Consider the following 21296-nt stretch of genomic DNA (forward strand, 5'->3'; position numbering starts at 1 on the left):
ATATATATATATATATATATATATATATATATATATATATATATATATATATATATATATATATATATATATATATATTTATATATGCAGAGCATTGCTTTTTATAACACCAATGACATGTTCACGGCGAATGGAGTCTAACTGACTGCAACAGTCATTTTGTATATTTATTAGTGGAAATGTTAATCCTTTGCTAATATGCCACCTAGAATTTCCTGAAGCTACATGTTTGTTTTAAAATCATGTTTTTGTTGCTACCTTGACATTTTCTACACATTCTCCCATGAACTAACATCGAACAAATGAGACTGATAACAATAAAATATACTGCAAACAGTTCTTAGAGGTTCTCCAACTTCTAATTGGTTTACAAATTTGAGTAGGCTATTAATTAAAAATTTAACAACAGAATGAATTAAAAACAAACAGAATAACAATGACAATATTTTACCCTTATAAATAAATGCAAAAGCTTGTCATGTCATTTGCTATTCAGCATTTACCATATAATTCACAGCTCAATTGTGAATTTACCAACCTTGGTGAGATATCACATCCTTGTTGCATAAAGGCACCCAGAGAAAACCAGAGGCTGTTGAAGATTCCGAATTCATTTGGTGGCTGGTCACTAGGCCCCTCTTTCCCATCTTCAGGCTCCTCTGTGTGCCATTCATAGGGGCTGAACCTGCTGACCAGGAACAAGACTACACTGACTCCAATGTAGGCAAAAACTATACACATCCAGATCTCATATGCCAAAGGGTCCAAAAAGGAAAACACCCCTGGCTTTGACTTCTGGGGCTTTTTGATCATTATGGAGATCCCCAAACTCATAAAAGGCTTAGAAAAATCAATAACTTCTTCTCGCACAAGTGTAATGGTCAAAGGGGCCACTGCAATCTCTGCTTTCTGTAGAAATAAAGAGAAGATAATCTGCTTTAGAATATGGAACCATAGTGATAATTGTTATTTAAAGGTAAATAGAATGAAATACAATTAAATATTGATTGTGATGGTACTGGATAAGGACATGGTTATAGAACTGCTCAAGCCAGTTATGGTATTACGTTAAACAGCAATTGCCATAAATCGAATTGCAAAGGCAAAGTACTCCTGTTTATCTGGGAATGAAAGGGACAATGCACATCGCAGATTGTAGAATATTAAGTGTCATAAATTGGGGATTTAAGACCTATAATGTTTTCTCTATGAAGTCTGATTTAATTCTAGCCATCCAATCAACTATGTCATTTTAAAGGAAATCAAACATGTATTTTCTATCTTTAAGATTATTTCAGCATAAAAGTTACACTGATGCTCAATGTGAGCTGGGTGTTTTTTTCTCAATTTGGCTGACTTTGTATGGGCGAGAAATAAATACTTGAAATTCAACCACACCTTTCGTATACATTAAATGAATGGACCATTACCAATAAGGTCCTAATGGCAGGGGTTTTTTACTTAAAAAATATAAAGCTTGGAGTTCATCTTTAATATCAAAGTATTGAGTGCGGCCGGTGGCAAAACTGAATTTCTCATAAGCAAAATAGAAATATACCGAAAACGTATTGGATTTTTCCTAAGTCATTCAGCATACTTCTGAAAATATAATCTTGGGTGAAGTTTAATCCTACTTACTCCATAAACTAGCTCTCCCACCATTCCATTCCATATTTTGGTTTCAGAATCCCTCGCTCCATATTTTCCATCAGGAACAATGGCAATTTTGTACTTAAATCCAATGTGTTTTGCTATTTCTGATGCAAGATCTACACAGTAGCCTTCAAACTTGTCATTTCCTTCAAAGGTCTCATGGTTTTTCTTGAACATGACATATGGGGCCTCCTATAATGAAAGAAGTATAACTGTAAAGAAGAAACATACAGTATGGGATCTACTTAGGTACATGTGGTAACACAGATTGTGTATTATGTTTATCATTCAGAGAATGGTTACCAATAACACAAGCACGTCTATGTGTAAACACACACATATATATGCATATATGTGTGTGTATATACATATGTGTGTATATAGTTATACACATATGCTTTTATATGCATATATAGACATAGAGTATAGATATGTAACATTTAAACTCAACCTTCACGAGAACACATTAAGTTCAACAGAAATGTGAAATGTACGTTCACTTACTACAAATGCATACCTTAACATATTGCTGAAAACTGTTAATCAGAGAGCAACATTAAACAAATAAGATTTAAATGCATATTAGGTTGGTACATATTATTTCTAAAATAATTCTATGAGAACCACCATGATAAATTTACTATCAATGGTATATGAAGACTGCTATCTTTACATTTTTTTAGGTGTTTATGAGGTACAAGCCAAAGAAATTATTTATGATGCGTAATTGAGAAATAATAAATTAGCTTAATTTAATTGTATTTATAGGTATGCATATACACACTCAAAAGCAACACCTGTGTGTTATGCACAAAAGCCTTTATAATTTTGTAGTAAGCTTGGAGAAGGTGTCCCAGCTGTTTTCAAATTACAGTGATTATGAAAATCTTTACCTCACCTAGTGTTGCTATATTTCATACATTTAACATAAATCAACAGCAATCTCAATTGTAAAAGTACAGGCATCATCAGCAGGGACAAATAAGCAATTGAAAACCACCTCCTGCAATGTATTTTAAGATTACATCTCATTTCAGAGCTCGTCATCTGTAGCTGTTATATTGACTCAGGCTCTGGAACTGCTTATTTGCAATATAAAGTGCCACCTCTGCCACTAAATGACTACAGCCTCGCCTTCGACCGCGTAAACAGAAACCTGCTGTGGCAAAAACTGGAGAGAATGAAAATTCCAGCAACACTACTGAACCAACTAATCCTCCTGCACAGCGACACTTGGGTCCAGGTTAAACTAGGTACCGGCGACTTTTTAACGAAGAAAATTCCAACTAACACAGGAGTAAAGCAAGGATGTGTGCTAGCGCCAACTTTATTTAATCTCTTTATGGCCGACCTATCTACCACACTAAACGAAAACAACTCTCATGCGCCAAAACTGGGGGGCACTCAATTGTCTAACTTATTTTATGCTGATGACTTGGTGCTAATCAGCCGGACCCCGATCGGCCTACAGCGGCTTCTCGACATCACCGCACAACACTCCAAAACAAATAAACTCAGTATTAATTATTGTAAAACAAAAGTAATGCGCCTCAACTATTGCAAGAAGAAACCAACATTCAGTTGGAACCTGGATAAAAATAAACTGGAAGTCACAAATGAATATCGTTACTTGGGAGTGACTATTGATCACAGGAGGAGCTTCAAACCGCAATGCGAGGAGATAAAAAAGAGAGGCTTAATGATAGCTGTATCTCTAAGGAACTTGAAAAATAAGATCATCGGCCCAAGCTTCACCCCACTCCTAAAACTGATACAAGTCAAACTGATACCATCCATTACATACGGTAGCGAAGCATTGAGAGGCAGAGATACCGGAACCTTAGAAGGAGTAATTACGAGAGCAATGCGGATGATGTTTGGCCTCCCAAGATACACTTCTCCGGCGCAGATCCGACTCGAATTTGGGCAAGTTAAGGAAGAGCTTGCTCGCAAGGGAGCATACCTTAAGACCTGGCACAAAATTAGCAGAGGGGAAGCAAACACCCTCAACGCACTCCTCTGGAAGGATCTACAAAGCAAAGACAACTGCCCAGCAAGACTCTTTCTAGAGGATGCAATTAAACAGCTGGGGGCAAGCCAACTATGAGATCTGCAAGGGAGCCTGGCAGGTTTTAAAAAAGCCGTAAACAATACAGTTAGGAAATAATCCCTCCTACAAGACAAAGCATCACTAACGGAGAGAGAACATGGCTGGCTGACAGTACAAACCTACAATAAACTCACACCACAGGCATACCTTCTGACCAGCTTCACTAAAAAAACAAAAGAAACATTCCTAAAATTACGATTAGGAGTATTACCTTCAGCTGACCACATGGCCCCATGGCTGCGGTCCCCAAAACCGTCAAACTGTCGCCTGTGTGGAACTCATGAGGAAAATATAGTACATCTCATTACCATCTGCAAAGAGCTGCAGCAAGATCGCAGGAACCTACTGAGACCCCTATTCATAAAAAAAGGAATCAGGACGTGCAGACAAGCAACTCTGGCTTGCTTCAGAGGCGATGAAGTGCAAATGGCTTGCCGACTGGTAAAATACCTCGGAGCTGTAGAAAGCAGAATCAACACAAAGAAAGAACAAACGGACAAGGACAGCACACCCTCAATACTTTGAGTGCCAAAACATCAAGACAGCTCAGAGACTTAAACTGAATTAAAACACTGGCATACTATAACTAAAAGTTATGAACATTCAGGGCAAATGCCAGCCAGTCTTCCAAAAAGGAATAGGCACTGCAATACTTAACTATGTATAGAAATGAGGGTCAGGACTGACAAAAGAAACCCTCTCCGTAGAAGGACACAAGCACCTAACGGCAGACGGACACTCCGTTCTTTTTAACTTTTTTTAAACTGCACTTTGTAACATAGCTCAAATTGAATAACTCCATCATCTATGCTGCTACAAATATTTTTAATACTTTCCTTTTTTACTGCTGATGGTTTTTGTAATGGTTTTTATTAACTGTACAATAAAGTATTACTTACTCTGCCACTAAATGAAGTGCAAGGAAAGAGGACACACTTTTCAAAAATCAAGAGGTTTTTTAATAGACAATTTGTTTGCTGGGGCTCTGTTTGTTATAAAGACTGCTTGCTGACATAAAGTAATAAAATAAAAAAAAATTTAAAAAGACAATTTGTTTTGCTAACCCGTTCCATGCTGATGACGGAACCGCTCCGTCATCAGCTGCGGTTGGGCTGTGCTGATGACGGAGCGGTTCCGTCATGGCCCGGCCGCCGCGCCTGCGCAGCTCTGATTTCGCGCCTGCGCGGCGCATTCTATTGAGCGGGGCGGGCCATGACGGAACCGCTCCGTCACGAGCACAGCTCAACTGCGGCTGGTGATGGAGCGGTTCTGTCACCAGCATGCGGCCGCCCCGCCCTGTTAGCGCTGCGGCGGAATAGCCGCCGCAGCAAAAGAGTTAAAACTATTTAATTTTCTCTAGTGCTTGGAAGATAACATTCATTTTCTTCATATGGTTTCTTGACAGATGTGAAAAAGACCTCTACTTTGCAGTTCATGAAAGTCAAAACTGCACCACAGATAAGGTAAATAAATATAGTTGGATGACACTGAAATCTAGTACTCCACCAGCAATATGCTTATTATTGATGGATATACCGATTTGTGTGCTGCCATGATGTTAAGACCGACATGAAGTTTGTATTTATCATGTTCAATATTTAACATCATGTTGAATGGTGTTGAAGCTAAAGTTTTCAGAGAACAACAAAAGCACTGTATCATAGTATGTGATATATGCACATTTTTTACATTAAAACTGGGATTTTGAAGGTACGCCATATATCAAATAGGCAGCACAGAAGAGATAAATAATGTAATGTACTGCCCACTTGATTACTTTAGTAGTGCACGTTCAAAATTATATTTTACTTACATCTAATTCTGTATTTGTCCTAGAAGATGCCAATATACTTTAACATACATCAAAATGCAAATAACGTTATAGTACAAAAAATATATATGGAGAAACAGTAAATATGTGCATCCTTTAAGACTCACAGTCAAGATTGCAGATGTATTTTAGAAACTAGAAGGTACAGTGCAATGAGTTTTATCATAGAGAGGAAGCATACATACTCTCCCATGATTCCAGCAGCATGCAGCAATCCCTCTTATTTCCCTTTGCAAGTAAAGCAGTTGGGCATAAGTGATAGGGTAAGGGGAAATATGGGATGATGAAACACTAAATTCCTGATCACTAGGGGGCTGCAAATCCCACATTTGTGCCCAAAAGTGGAGGATAATTTGAATGCAAATTAAAGGTGCTGCATCTGTGATTTGCAGCTTGGAAATCTTGATGCAAATCACATTGGCCAATTTTAAATATGCACGGTTCCCTGATCAATAGGGGGCTGCAAATCCCACATTTGGACCCAAAAGTGGAGGATAATTTCGAATGCAAATTAAAGTTGCTGCATCTGTGATTTGCAGCTTGGAAATCGTGATGCAAATCACATTTGCCAATTTTAAATATGCACTGTTTGAGCAAGCAGGGATGGAACATTTGCAACTTGCATGCTACTCTCCATTCCCATAACTGGGTGCAAATTGCAGTCACACATTTTCGAACTCTACACTGTTGTAAAATTAGGCTAAATGAGGATAGGGGCACAGGCATCTTCAGAGTGGAGCACTATTGTATGTAAACCATTTTGGACGGAGGAATGTTAACATCATAATGAATGAAAGCATATCAAACACTGGAATTTTTATAAGTATTGTCTATAAAATAACCAAGCATGAACAGTGTATGACAGGAATGTACTATGTCTTTAATGAATCTGACAGTAACCATGAAAAAGGAACTAGATGCAGAAGTAGCAAGCATTTCGATCCATTCATTTTTGCATTAGAATTTGTGTTCGGTTGTCTGTAAACGTACTTTACAAAGTCATGTAATGATGAAATACAATAATTTGAGTTTAGTAGACTGAAAACATAGGAATAACCAAGTACAAACAGTTTTAGATGGGCTTTTGTTGTTTAGACAAGTGTGTACGAGGTGAAAATGGGTTCTAGAGCAAAGGTGTGATTAAGGGAATTCTGAAGAAGCTCTGGAAAGTAGTGACGAAACAAAAATAATTGAAGTAAGGAGAGAAGAATAGGATTAAAGAATTTTGCCTCTGGTGCTTGAACAGGTCTATTGGCTTGTTACAATTAAGAAGTGAGAGGAACAGTGGTTTGAAAAGGTAACAAAGAGAGAATCAGTATTTTGAATGACAGCACATGACAGTAAGAATAAGATCTTTTGTGCAGGAGAAGTTAATAAAGAGTGGGATTTCACAAAGGATAAAAAGCTGAAAGCAATGGGTATGATATTTAGAAAATATAGAAGAAAAGGCAAAAGATGTTGGAGTAACATTAACATATTGTCCATGGAGTTATAGGCGTGAGGTGGACCTATATTCCAGAAGAAGGATGAAAGATGGAGAGAAGTAAGAGCTCAGAAGAGATGAGTTTTGTTTTAGAAGCAGACATTTTAGAGAGTAGTAAGATGTCCAGATTTGACTAGTATACAGCACATTTATGAAGTGTATCATTCAGGCATTGCATGCAAGAGATAGAAACAATTGATAGCAAAGTAAAAGCCAAAGGGAAAAGGACTAAGTACAGAGCATTGGAGAGCCCTATAGAGGTGAGAAAATGAGGTACAATAGGAGGCAAATATATTTACCAAATATGTTCACATAAAAGGTAAGCAAAATAATCTGATGGCCAATTCCTGAAATGCTCGCCGAGGAGAGATTACTAAAGAGCACATAGTGCAAATTGCTTTCAAAAGCAGGGTGCAATCAAGCAAGACAAAGTTGGAATGGGTACTGGACTGATGAGTACTTTGAATAGTTTGTATATCCAATATCTGTGAAGTGAGTAGAGGGGAGATAGAAACTAAAGACTGAGATATGAAGATAACTGTTGGAAAAACTAGTAATGGATGAATACAGAGTGAAAAACCAAAGGAGTTAAGGAAGAGCAAACCTATATGTCATGTGGCACAGAGATGTGGAAACAAAAAGGGTAGGGGAAATAAATTAGGATGAGAAGGGAAATACTTCCCATCAAATAGAATACCACATTTGAATGATGTGCACATGAGGCCTGCACATGCAAAGTGGACACATGGAGGTCAGAATATTAAGATTATTTTGCCCAATCCTACAATGAAACGATGCCTACTGTTTTTTTCAAATGTCTATTAGCATGAGCTACAAATCGTAAAACATCGAGCTATGTTAACTTGTGTAACATATTTTTTAAAGCATGATAAAAATGTTCAAAAAGTCTCAATGGGGGTAAAGCCATACAACCTTTGTACACTTTTGGTTGTTTTTTTTGTTCAAAGCCACATTCACTATTTCTGCTAATCCCCTTAGGAAATAACTAATTAACTTCACATATGTTTTCCATTTCCAGTGTTGAAAAAACAATTCAACATAGTAAATGCAATTCTAAGTAATAGTTAATGCCATAATCCCAGATGTGTCCATATCAGGCAGCATGACATAATAATCTGCAGTTCATGAGCTTATCACCAAAATCAAATCGTTTTACGAATCAAAGATACTTTCCAACATGTACCTTAACAGAAATGTTTTTCTGCACCTGCACCTAAGGGGTATACCAAAATAAACCACTCATTCTGAATGTAAGTCGAGATGCACAGAGACAGGATTTCCAAGCAGACATGTACGTAACTAAGTTAAAATAACCACCTACCTGGAAGGCTTTTTTATTTGAGAAAATGCGGATAAGATGGGAAGGAGATCTGCAACAAGCTTGGCTGCTACTTCCATCAGAAGATCAAGGGCCTCTACGACAAGTTCAATGAGCAGACACGTGACCCCAAAACCACTCCATCCCCCAGCAACATCAACAAGCCGACCATCTCCACCTGGACCCCAGTCACCACCGAAGACACCGCATCGGCCATAAAAGGCATCCACTCAGGAGCCTCCAGGACCCCTGCCCCTACACATTTTCCACAGAGCCGCTGCCGCCATTGCCCCTGAACTACGAAGCACCATCAACACCACCCTTGAACCCGGCATCATTCCCGATAACTGGAAATGAGCAGAAGTCAGACCCCTACTCAAGAAGTCCTCAGCAGATCCCACACACTCCACTCCATCATCGACCCCTCCCAATCCGGTTTCTGCAGCAACCACAGCACTGAGACCGCTCTTCTCACCGCCACAGACGACATCTGCACCCTCCTCAACCAAGGACACACCACAGCCCTAATCCTACTTGACCTCTCTGCAGCCTTCAACACCGTCCCCTACTGTACACCGCCACACTCCACGAAGCCGTCATACAGGGAACCTCCCTTGACTGGCTCCACTCCTTCAACGCCGGCAGAACCCAAAGAATCAGACTCCCACCCTTCCTCTCTGAATTCATGGAATACAACTGTGGAGTACCCCAAGGATCATCACTCAGCCCCACGCTCTTCAACATCTACATGGCCCCCTTCACCACCATCGTCAGACAGCACAGACTCAGCATAGTATCCTATGCCAATGACACCCAGCTCATCCTCTCCCTCACCAAGGACCCCATCACCACCAGACTCAACTTCCAGGAAGTAATAAAAGAAGTCACATCCTGGATGAGCAGTAGATTTCTGAAGCTCAACTCCAAGAAGACAGAGGTCCTTGTCCTCGGATCCTACCCCTCTGCATGGGACAACTCCCGGTGGCTCACCGCCCTCGGCAGCCCCCACCCCACAGACCATGTCTGAAACCTCAGCATCGGAATCAACTTCTCCCTCTCCATGACCTGATAGGTCAACCCCGTCACCTCCACCTGCTTCACCACCCTCTGCACCCTCTAAAAGACCTTTATAACGATGCCCCTCGAATCAAGGAAGACCATCACCCACGCACTCATAACCAGAAGACTGGAATATGGAAACACACTACGCAGGGATCAACAAGTCTGTGCTCCGCAAACTCCAGGCCATACAGAACACAGCAGCCAGACTCGTCCTCGACATCCCACAACATGAACACATCACTGAGCACCTGTGTTACCTCCACTGGCTCCCCTTCGAGAAAAGAGTAACTTTCAAGATACTCACCAACGCCTACAAATGCCTCCACAACACCAGACCCCAATACCTCAACGACCAAGTCTCTTCCACCTACCCAAGAGGAACCTCCTATCTGCCGACCTCACCCTCGCCGAACCCCTGCGCATACGCAGATCAAGAACGTGTGGAAGAACCTTCTCCTACATCGCAGCCAAGACCTGGAACGAGCTGCCGATCAACATCAGACGCGCCCCCACCCTGAACATCTTCAGGAAGACCCTCAAGACATGGCTCTTCCACTGACCGGAGCTGAGACCCTCACAGGTGAGTAGCGTACTTGAAACTTCCCTAATTGATTGATTGATTGATTGATTGAAGGAGCTAAGGTAAAGGACAGAGGCAGGGAAAGACCTTGCAATACCTTTTGGAACTTCCTCAAACTTCTGGGAATTGTCTGTGATAGATTTACGAACGTTTTGCAGGTAGTTTCCAGCATGCAAGCATGTCATTGTAAACTTACAAAAGTGGGAAAGAAAGTAAATTCATACCTAAATTCAATCCATAGCGAAAAGTTTGTTGCTCACCTAAACCTGGGAAATCAGTGCAAGCACTGTTTCACCTAATGCACTATTCAGTCTAATTTCAAGCATAGTGGGCCTGATGCACAAATGAATTTTCAAGTTGTAGGATCAAACAAAAAGTTGCTGGATGTATGCCTCCATGACATTCACTAAAGGCTATCTTGAAGGTGTGGATCTATTTACGGCCACATAATATTACCCCACAGTAATGTAATATTGTGCATGGCACAACCCTTGTAAGGGTTGGTGAATGGATAGATCAGGGCAGGGCTTGCCTTGTACATTTATGAACACCTTCAAATGTCTATTTCTGAGTATCTCAAACTCCTCTTTGACCCTTTCCCGCCTTGATTTACACCAGTCCAGGGATGGAGTGTATCCCTTTCTAGAGTGGGAAGGGGAACATAACACTTTCAAACTATGGGGCTCATTAGGATGGTGGACGGACCTGCGTCCGTCCGCCGGGGCAGCTGCGGTCCCTCTGGTGCAATTAGGATGTGACCGCCACCCTGGTGGTCACATTCTGTATCTTTAACCCTGCGGCGGGTGCTGCTTGAAGCAGCACCCGCCGCAAGGTTAAAAATGCATGTTTTACATTTACATGCACAAAGCGGCAGGCACCGCGTGGTGCCTGCCGCTTTGTGCATGTAAATGCACCCCCATGCCCCGCTTCACCCTGGGGGCCCGCAAGGGGCACCCCGGAGCAAAGTTCCACATGCTTTTCCACGGCGGAAAAGCCGCTGCGGAAAAGCATGTTTCAACACACATCCTAATTTGGCTGTCGGTGTCTTGCAGACATCACCACCAAATAGCGCCCAACAACCCACGGATCAGCGGCGGACGGACCTGCCGTCCGCCGCTGTTCCCGCGACCATCCCACCGGCGGTGGGTGTTTCCTGTGGCCGCGGCGGTGAATCCGCATCCTCCGGGCCGGCGGTGGCTTCCGCCTGCCCGGAGGATGCGGATTCACCACCATCCTATTGAGGCCCTATGCACTGGTATTTGGGCAGGGTATCTCCAAAAAGAAAAGTATTTTCACCAAGATGAAAACATATTTAAAAAATGTGCAATTGTTCATAGATTCTGGTGTCCCATAATACAAATTTGTGCTGTGTACAATGAGTACAATTCCATATTGTGAAAATACAAATATATTTAAAAGATCACGACTTACCCAGATGCACATCTGAAAACCAATGTTTTGCAAAGCTTTTTTGGCATGATACTGGTACTTTATTTAATTAAGTAAAGGAGTAAATGTTCACTTGTGCATAGGAGTTCATGCATGGGTGTAACTTTCCACCTGCAGCCAGCTGACAAGGATTAAGGGTTTGGAATAAGACTTAGGCCTTCAGAAGCATGAGACTTTTTTGGCTTTCAACTTTCAAAACAAATGGAACTCTAAGACAAGTGCAAACTTAGAATTAAACCACACTAGTTTTATTTAAATATTTTTACAAGTTAGTGAAACAACTAACACAATATTAGGGAGAGGTCTTCCAACATTTTTATAAGCATAACCTCTTTCAATATTTCAGTGGTAGCTTCCCCAAAGTATAATTTTGCTCAAATTTATTCGACATGACTATCTCTCAAAATAACTTTAAAACAATATATATTGTCTCATTTTCAATATTATTTTTTATTTTTATTTAGAACAAACCCCTAATTAAATCTACACAGGCCATGGAAAGTCCTAAAACTCAATTGAAACAGTCAGATTATGAAATCATTTTAGGCATCTACACCATTTCAGCTCTTGGTTAACTTTTTTATAAATAATGGGTAAAGAAGAGGGAAATTATATTCATACCCAAGAAAATGGAAAAATTATAAGCTAGATTTAACTTTAGAGGTAGCATATTAAAATGAATGTAATCATCCTGGAAAGAATATCTTTAATATTATATTTTTCTTCCTTTCAAGATCCTATTTCAGGATGTGCAGCTAGCTTATTAGTTTGCACAGTGGACACTTCTTGTCAGTTTCACAGAGGATGAAGAAAACTCTGAAACCCAGTAATGATATTCAGAAGATCTAAAGAAATGTTTAAGCTTCCAGTGAGCAAAATATACATTAAACACTGTGGTGGTGATTTACTATGACAGTAAACACGGATCGCGTTAAAAGATATTATGGATTTATACTGAGTTGGCATTGATACACATTACCTAAACATGTTTTGTGCATACAAGTCTGCATGTGTGAGACATGTAACTGAACATATGAATATGAGAATTTGTATATATGGTAGAACTAAAATTACAATGCTGTTTTGTCAATATTCATTTCAGATAAACTCCACCAGGAATATGAGAGTACCTTAGTATTTTATAAGTCCAAATTGCGGTGAAAGTGGCTTGAAAAAATCTTATAGTCTGACTGTTTTTAATTGAGCGATAGACCACAATTTACATAATTAATTTTAGTTGGAGGAATGTTGAGAAGGGTTTGCCATGAGAGTGTGAGTGGGTACAAATGAAAGAGCCTTAAGTAGAAGAATTGTTTTCTTAATATGGTTAGTTTTGAACATGGTAAAAGTACTGCTGTCCGGAGCTTATTCATGTGACATATTAAAATGAATAAGACTCTATTGATTGAAAGTTCTCTTGCTTGCCAATCATGTAGAATATATTTGTAGAAAACTAATGACTGAGAAAGTACTCAAAGAAAAAAATGCAATAGTATTTCATTATTAATGAAAATGAAGGGATCTCCCTAACATTCCCTTAGATGTTTCAATAAAAAGTAAATAAATAAACAGCAGGGAGTCATTGCAATAGGATGTTAGTACCAATCCTCCGTCCCTATACCTAGGGTCAGTCTTATCTACAAGCCAGCAAGTCTGTCTTGTGCCAAGGAGTTTGAAGTGCTCATCAGTTCTGCTACTCCAGCTACAAAGTTGTCACCACACCAAGTATAGAAAAGCCAGATCCACCAAGCTGTGTATCGAGATTGCATCCTCTGGTTTCTATTTGGATATTACTATATTTTATGATAAGGATTTTACTAGGTTGTTTTGATTTGATTAACATGTGACCCAAAAAATGACATACTCTATGAATTGGGGGGGTTTATATCCAGGTTCTTGATGATCCTATTCAATATTCCAATGAAAAATGCCGAAATCTTTGGCATTTATAAATGACATACAAAATTGCATTCTGTCACCCGGCTATACAATCAGGCCTGCACTGCATGAGTATCTGTAAAAGGATGTGCTACTATTTAAATTCATAAAAGCTGAGTTTGGTGTAGTCTTTTTTCATTTTCATTGTGGTGTGTTCTCTTACAAACATAATCGTAATTAAATAAGTGGCTACTATGTATGTACCATCTGACATGCAATATCAGATCATAAATTAAATTGCCATGACAACAAATCAGACATGTACAAACTCAAGACAGCATTAACAGTTTAGCATACAATAAAGCAAATCAGTGTCATGTGGAGACATCAAACATATACCATGAGATGATACACTTCATCACAGCTAAATACAACAGGTTTACAACCTACTACAAGAATAACTTGGAAGGCAATACAATATGAAGTAATCAGGATGTGTCAGGTAATATTTTATTGAGAGAAAATGCCCTCTTCTCAGAGTCACAGAATTAATTATGTAAGTGATCAGAGTGCTTCCCCCATTATGAATTGTGGGGAATAGTGTCAGTGATAATGCACATATACCTAACCCAGCTGGGAAACCCATAGAGTCCTTAGCCCTTATCGCAAATAATATCATGGCAATGGCATTATAAACTTGGATTCAAATATCTGGAAGCTAGGAAATTCCCACAACCATTGTTTAACATTCAAGACACTAATCTATCTCTGTGAATTTAACTGCAATATACTTTCAGCTGCATCCTTCCAAGCTACAAACATAAATGAGATGGTCAACGATTGTTGGATGCAAGATTCTGTACAGTGCCTTGCCCTTTACCTGTTCATGTCCTCCCAACAGCCAGAACAGTAAGGGTCTGTATTCCAAAGGGGGTAATATTCACTAATACTTATTCTCTCTTTGGTCCAATTTATCCTTGAGGTGGTGATTAGTAGAAGTGGTAGTAAATAATGGCATAGTTCAGGTAAGCATTCATAAACTAAAGGGTTCAACATTAGGGGCATTAAAGAAGGAATCTGAACTATTCCATTCTTTGTGGCTGACAGCTTGTGTCGGAGACGAAAGCAAACCTTTTTATTAGTCCGGTGATGAATAGGTCCATGCCAAACAAAACATAAAATCTCAATGGTGGGAATGACCAACGAACATATGGAGCTGTTGTGGTGTGCTACTCCCAGAATCACCATTTACAGCACCCCCAGTCTGCCTCCCACTAAAATGGAGAAGGCAAGACTGTACTGATTGAGGAAGTGAAGACAAACGGGGTGCAAAAAGCCAAGGAGCTGATCGTGGACAGTGCAGACTCTAATTGACTGGAGGCATGGTGAGTCATCGAATATCATGAGCAAGTTACATGCACATGCAGAAGGACTCGGCTCTCATCGTGAGATATCCTGGGGCCAGCAGTTGACTCAGAGGTGCAGTGATGCCTAGGGAGAGGAGTAGCTCCGTAGATAGGAAGAAGCAGAGCCAAGTGAGGAATGGAACAAGAGAGTGATTTGACCATGGGGAGACCGGGTGCACCCACAGAAACAGAAGACGGGTGAGAAGGCGCCTGTGCCCTGATGGAGATCAGCAACACCTTCACACTGCCGGAGGTGTGCACTCGGATGCCTGGGGAGCCCTGCTTGAAGGTACAGAGACTAAGGAGCCAGCGATTGCTAGTGGCTTCTGGCACAGTCTATACAGGTCAATTGAGGGTTTTGCTGTGCCTGAGACTTCGACAGAGTAGAAGTATTCCATCTACGCCTACTCTCTCTGTAACAGTAATGAGACGCTGACCAGGCCAGCTTCAAGGGAGTTTCGACATTTAATAGTACGTTTATTTTTTACATGAGGGGGCACCTACCTGAGTGAAGAATGTCGGCACTGGCAGAGATTAGGGAAAACCTGGACATATTCCAGGTGCCTTGGAAAAGAAACAGGGGAGGAAGAAAATTCATCCAGACCTGCTGGGTGTCTCTCGGGTCGCATTGGCTGGCCTGGCAATTCAGCCTGTAAAACTGCTGGAAACTCAGTGGCTGCCCTCCAGCAAAGTAGGAATCAGATGAACTGGTCTGAGCAAACAAGACCAAATGTTGTGGGAGAGGTCTTATAGGGCGATGCATCGATGGCGGATGATCCACAACACATTAAGAATGGAAAGCAACAAACCAAAAGCAACTGTAGCTCTAACTTGGGCAGTAGGGAACAAAGGGTGCCTAGAGCATGATAGCAAAAAAAACCAGAAGAGGTAACTCGATTAAAGAGCTGCTGACCACCAAAGAAGGAAAACTGGACAAAGGCAAGCAAGTGATGTCTTCAGTTAAACAATCAACAGAGTGAGGAGAAGGTCAAGAGTAGGTGATGTTCATCTCACAAAATGTTTTCACCACTTTCTGAAGGGGATAAAGGACGAGGTAGAGGCAATCAAGGTTTATTTGAAGAATAATCAGAAAGACATTACTGAGATGGAGAGATGATGGCCTGAAACACACTGTTAAAGATGGCTCTGAAGAACCTCATCTTGTGGAGGTCAGAATGGTGAGCAATATGATGAACAAGCCTTTAAGCAGGAATACTTAATGAATAAATGCTGGAGGAACAATAATAAAATTAGAGGCATGCCTAATGGGGCAGAGGGAGCAGGCACCAAGGACTATGTGTCGCAGCTGTTACAACACATTTGGAGCCAGCCAGATGATACTTCAATTAGAATTGACAGAGCATATCAATTCGGCACCTGGGGGCACTAGAGAAGACCCTCCGGATCTAATAGTATGGGTTCAATTATTCAAAGAAAAAGAGATCATGAGCATGTTTTAAAATGGTGGCAGATGAAATAGATTATACCTTTTACTCAGCAGTCTATAAAACTGATGCACGACTACACTACTTTTTTTCTGGCTACCAGATTTTGTTCATGCTTCGAAGAAGTAACTATTAGTAACATAGCTATATCTGATCATGCACCTGTCAGCATTTACCTGTGCTCCTATGGCCATGAAGCCTCTGTGCATAGATGGCAGCTGAACATATTTCTGCTGTGCGATCCAGTAATTAGAGAAGACTTTGCTCAAAAGATCAATGACTCTATATTAGACAATGCCAGCCCAGACATCTCTGCTGGAAATCTATAAAATACGCTGAAAGCAGTTCTGACGGTCAGCTTAGCCCAGCAGTATCTCACATGAGAAAGACCAAGGTGAAGGTGAGGCAATTGCAGGAGGGTCAATCATTCTTAATGCTATTGAAGCAAAGGCATCAATATTCAGATTAATTTGTCAGAGATAGACATGCTTAATAAATTCACAAAAATATGTTATTATGTTGATCATTGCAAATTTCAAAAGAGAACAGTGTATAAACTGAATCACTGTAATGGAAGCGAAAAGGGGTCAGTAGATTTGCTCAAATTGGCACAACAGAGCAATGGCTCAGCCAAGATCCCTGAAGACAGTAGCCGCGTTTTTAAGGAATCGTTTACATAAAGACTATTACAATACCAGCATATTAAAGCTAGCACGAGGAAAAATTTTATTAATGGAATTACTGCATCTAGAGTTCCATTCTGTACAATGGCGATTTGTTTCATGAACACAAATAGTCTTATAACATCAATTGCAATTTTCCAAAAATTCAAACCAACTTCAATTTGCAGTGCACCATTCTAAAATGAAGGATGCGCTCTGTTGATGAATGCAAGTGTCAAGACAAGGTGCTCTATTTTTTGCTTGCATCAGTGTAATTTTGTGTAGTCCCAACTGTGACCACGATGTTTGGTGGAGTTACTCCTGAAATTGACCAGCAATTAAGATATGCTGATGTTATCAAAATACAACAAGAAACAAGGTGCATACTCACCTCTGCAACAGGACTTCATTCTGTTCCATATTGTATGGTGTTTCATACTGCTTGCTGACTGAAGGATTTATTTCCTGTGTGTTGTCCAGCACCCTAGTTGATTGCTGCCTGATTAATTAACAAGAATTGAAGACACACTAATGTCCTCACCATGTGACTCAAAGAGTGGCAAAACCTGGTTTTCAAGTATTAGCATTTGTCTTCGTATTCATTCTTTGCTTCAGAATTCCTTGAATCTCAAGACTTCAACGGATTGCTGCCTTGTGTAGGCCCCATACATAGCAGGGCAGACACACTTACAATGTCAGCATTGTGTACTCAAATCTCTCTCTCTGTATTTTGGTCTATGCAAAATGAGACACTAGCCTTTAGGGCTGCTGGTGTGCTGTCAGGTGTAGGTCATCTTTCTTGTTGGCGACTCTCTCAACACTTAAGCAGCATGGTAGTGTTACTATCTTCATGAGACACAGAAGAGAGTCCTGTACTGGACATTGTACAAAATATATTTGTAGTATATGTCATTCTTGGGACAGTGCTTCCGATAGTATCTTTCAGAAAATTGCAAATCTTCCATTCTATGCTTTATGCCATGTATGTACCATTTAGGAAATGCTAGGTAAGAAAGAGGACAATTCAAAGCTATTCTCAACACAAGAGGTGACATAAGAGAATACTCATATAAAGTCAAGAGTTTTTTTAACCATTGACTATCTCTAGTCAAATTTGTGAAATATGCTTTTAGAATTTGGGTGAGAGCACAGTTGAGATATTGTTTAGAGACTTCTGTCATGGAAGAAGAGCACAAACACACCCCTGCGGTAGGGACAGAGTTGAGGAGAAATGACTGCATTGCTCTGACCGTCACTTCACTTTGTCAGGTTATTTTCTTCTGTACAAAATACCATTTATTTGTGACAGAGTACTCTATAATAAAGTATGGCATACTAGTATGTTGAATGGTGGAGGCAAGAGACTCGTGTTTGCTACTTTCATGAAACACCATGGCCGATATTGTCTGATCCTGCAATCATCCACAATGCATTGTTATGATCTGGCAGCCTGACCCTGAATTCTGTGGTGAAAAGATACACGTGACAACAATGTTAATGATGTAGTCCCATTAGCAACCCTACAGCAGATACCCAAAGAGGCAACATTCACCAAGATTGTTGTTGCACTATAGCTGAAGCCAATTCTGCTACATAACAGAATCATGATCTTTATAACATGATTCCCGATAAAAATTTTGATTGTATTCTCATTTTGAATTCCTTGTTAATGGATGTCAATTTCTACATAATCCTCTAACTAATTCCATCTGTCTAAGGAATTCAGCGCAGGGAACATCATAGGATTTGCCATGTTATGTAAACCGTATCCAATGCTGTATGTCCATTGTAATTTAGAATTTATGGCAATTAAAGTAACCCTCCCCTGATGAGCCAACACAACCTGGTTTATACACCCACACTATTTTATTCAATGCCCATCTGACTTCGATCATCTACTTGTTGAGAGAGATTGTATATAGAAAGTCTGATCTCAATTTCACTACTTGGGATCCCACAAATTACTCCTCCCTCTTCATTTCTAACAACAACAATGCAATAAAGCCTGCTAAATTTTCTTGAAATTATATGATACTTCCTTTAAAGGATCTGATGACAGGCAAATATTAAAGGCACGTTAAAAGTAAAACACAAATCTGGGCCCAAAAGTTTAAAAGGAAAAAAAACTAATCACTGCCATACATTAGTCATTCTTTCGCTTTGAAAGTTATAAGAACAGTTCTATGACACCACTTGCAGATCTGCCAGAAACTGGAAGTGAACCAGTTATCATATGTTTAAGACCTCTAATGCTAAGCATGTGCACTGTTTTATTAAGGATAACTGTATATGTTTCTACAGTAATGTTGTTCCCAAACAATTGGTTGAAAAACACTTCTTGAGGATCTGTTTGGGTTTGTTTTAGTCACCAACCAATCCCTATCTATACCTTATTCAATAGTTATCTTCTATGAACATTTTAAATACTATTACTATGTCTCCTCTGCATTTGTGGCTATTAGGTTGTACCAATGAGCATGTTGGTTGTACCCAATTGTTTTAAATGATGTATTTAAGGAAACATGTGCAATGGATATAGTGTGTGCGGGGGGACATGTGGTTGATTACTGTTACTGGCTACAAACACAGGTTGGTGGCTTACAAGGATCTTTCAAAAATGGGTTATTTTTTAAAGCAACCCAAGTTGATTAGAAAAAACAGTGTTGCTGAAAAAAAGTTAGCTCTTTGGGAACACAACTAGAGGAACATGCAGTGGTCCACTTCCTTCTACTCCTAAGACTGCCCAACACAATTCCCAAAAGGGAAGCGATCCAATGGGGACAGCTTGTCTTTTGCGAATAGGGTACAACCTCCTTTATGAAGTTATTAACTTATCAATGGTTTGCACCTGCAGGTGTGGACACAGACAATTAGTACATTGCGTTGCAAATGTGTTGTAATTCGAATGCACAAAAAGGAGGGGATGCCCTTTCGAGTTACAGTTTAGAATTAGTCCGTAAACACTTTTTGCAAGTTTGAAAGGCTTTTTAAATTACAATAGGTGTTTACTGCATTTTGCAATTTTGTTTGGTGAAGGTAAAACGATTTCAGACATGTGTCCCTGGTTTCCTTTTGACAAATATTAGGTATGTAATACTATTTTGAGTGTGTAAAACATTGATGGGAGTCAACAACAATTTCTAAAGGTCTAAATATTGGAAAGGATACTGGAAAAGAAGGTTTATTTCAGAAATCTGACTGCACACTTCCGGTTGGGGAGAGAGCTCTAGTCAACTTTCTACAGAACTTCAAGGTGGTCAAACATGTCTCCAGAAGTTTCTTCTAACATCGGTGACAACTGATGGGGTGTAGTTCAACTATTTACCTGGTATACTGGGCTTAGGTTCCACTACTACAATGCCATGACTTCTACCAAGAACCTTTGTAAAATTCCAAAGGATCAAAATCTATCCTATCCACATCTCTTTGGACTGAGCTGGTCTGACCACAACACCCAGTCTCTAATAGCCTTGCTCTGACTACTATCAATGAACAATCTCACTTCAAGGGATTGCACCTTGTATACCTAATGTATCATGGAATGAGGCCAGGTTACCTCATCACTGCCCTGTCACCACAGACTAAGCAGAACTAATCTCTCAGAAATTCCCCTGGCTAAAGACAGGTGATTTGGTGCTCTCTCCAGAATAGTATTCATTGTTTCCACAATGCCCGCAAGAAGTGACACCTAATAACCTGGCATTGGGTTGACTCTCTCATTCTCTTAGAAGTGCACTGACATGCAAAGTGGAAGGAAAGCTATATAAGGTCACCAAAAAATAAGTGCTAGTCATTTTTTCTAGGCGTTATAGTGACATGGCCATATGCAAATCAGTCTGACCCTGTGCCTCATGGGAACAGTCCAGCCCGAACTGCCGAGCCATGTCTTCCCTGGACCGGAAACAAGCATCCTGGGACCAGTTTCATATTCATAATCCTCATCAACCAGGCTATCTTGAATCCAGTGGTAGAGTGAGCAAGGGACCCACATCTGGGCATACAATCAGGTGGCCTTGATAGACCAGGAGGTTGCATATCTGCTTTAAAAAAGAGGCAATTACCCCAACCTACTTCCACCCAGGGGTTCGTCAGCAACATCTTTCTGGTGGAGAAAAGAGATGGTTGGCCACGACCAGTGATCAACCTGAGAGTTCTACGGGTGGCTGGTTTATCGCCACTTCAACGTGAAGATAAACCATCTTTTGAACGATCTGCTCTGCCCCGACTACTGGATGGTGAATTTAGACTTAAAGGGGACATGCCTAACGGTCCTCATTTTTCCCCCTTACTGCAGGTCCCTCCAAATCTGGTGGTGAGATCAGGTATATAAATTCATGGCCCTGCCATTGGGCCTCTCCTCTGTCCCCTGGTGTTTAACAAGGTTCTCAAACTGGTCAT

At 40.3% G+C, this 21296-nt stretch overlaps 1 protein-coding gene across 6 annotated transcripts in view; it reads right to left on the minus strand.

Moving 5' to 3' along the window:
• The window catches only part of GRIA4 (glutamate ionotropic receptor AMPA type subunit 4), a 969207-nt gene that overhangs the window by 76786 nt on the left and 871125 nt on the right, over positions 1–21296 (minus strand). For all 6 annotated transcript variants that reach the window (XR_015299356.1, XM_086935255.1, XM_086935257.1 and 3 more), the window contains exons 10-11: positions 1639–1845; positions 539–909 (exon numbers count right to left, since the gene is read on the minus strand). Coding sequence is in view for 5 of the 6 variants with exons in the window: in XM_086935255.1 (XP_086791381.1) it covers positions 539–909; positions 1639–1845 (578 nt within the window). In the remaining variant the exon portion in view is untranslated. The remainder of the gene's footprint in view (positions 1–538; positions 910–1638; positions 1846–21296) is intronic.

This window comes from Lissotriton vulgaris, chromosome 8 (genome assembly GCF_964263255.1).
Source record: "Lissotriton vulgaris chromosome 8, aLisVul1.2, whole genome shotgun sequence".
NCBI lineage: Eukaryota > Metazoa > Chordata > Amphibia > Caudata > Salamandridae > Lissotriton > Lissotriton vulgaris.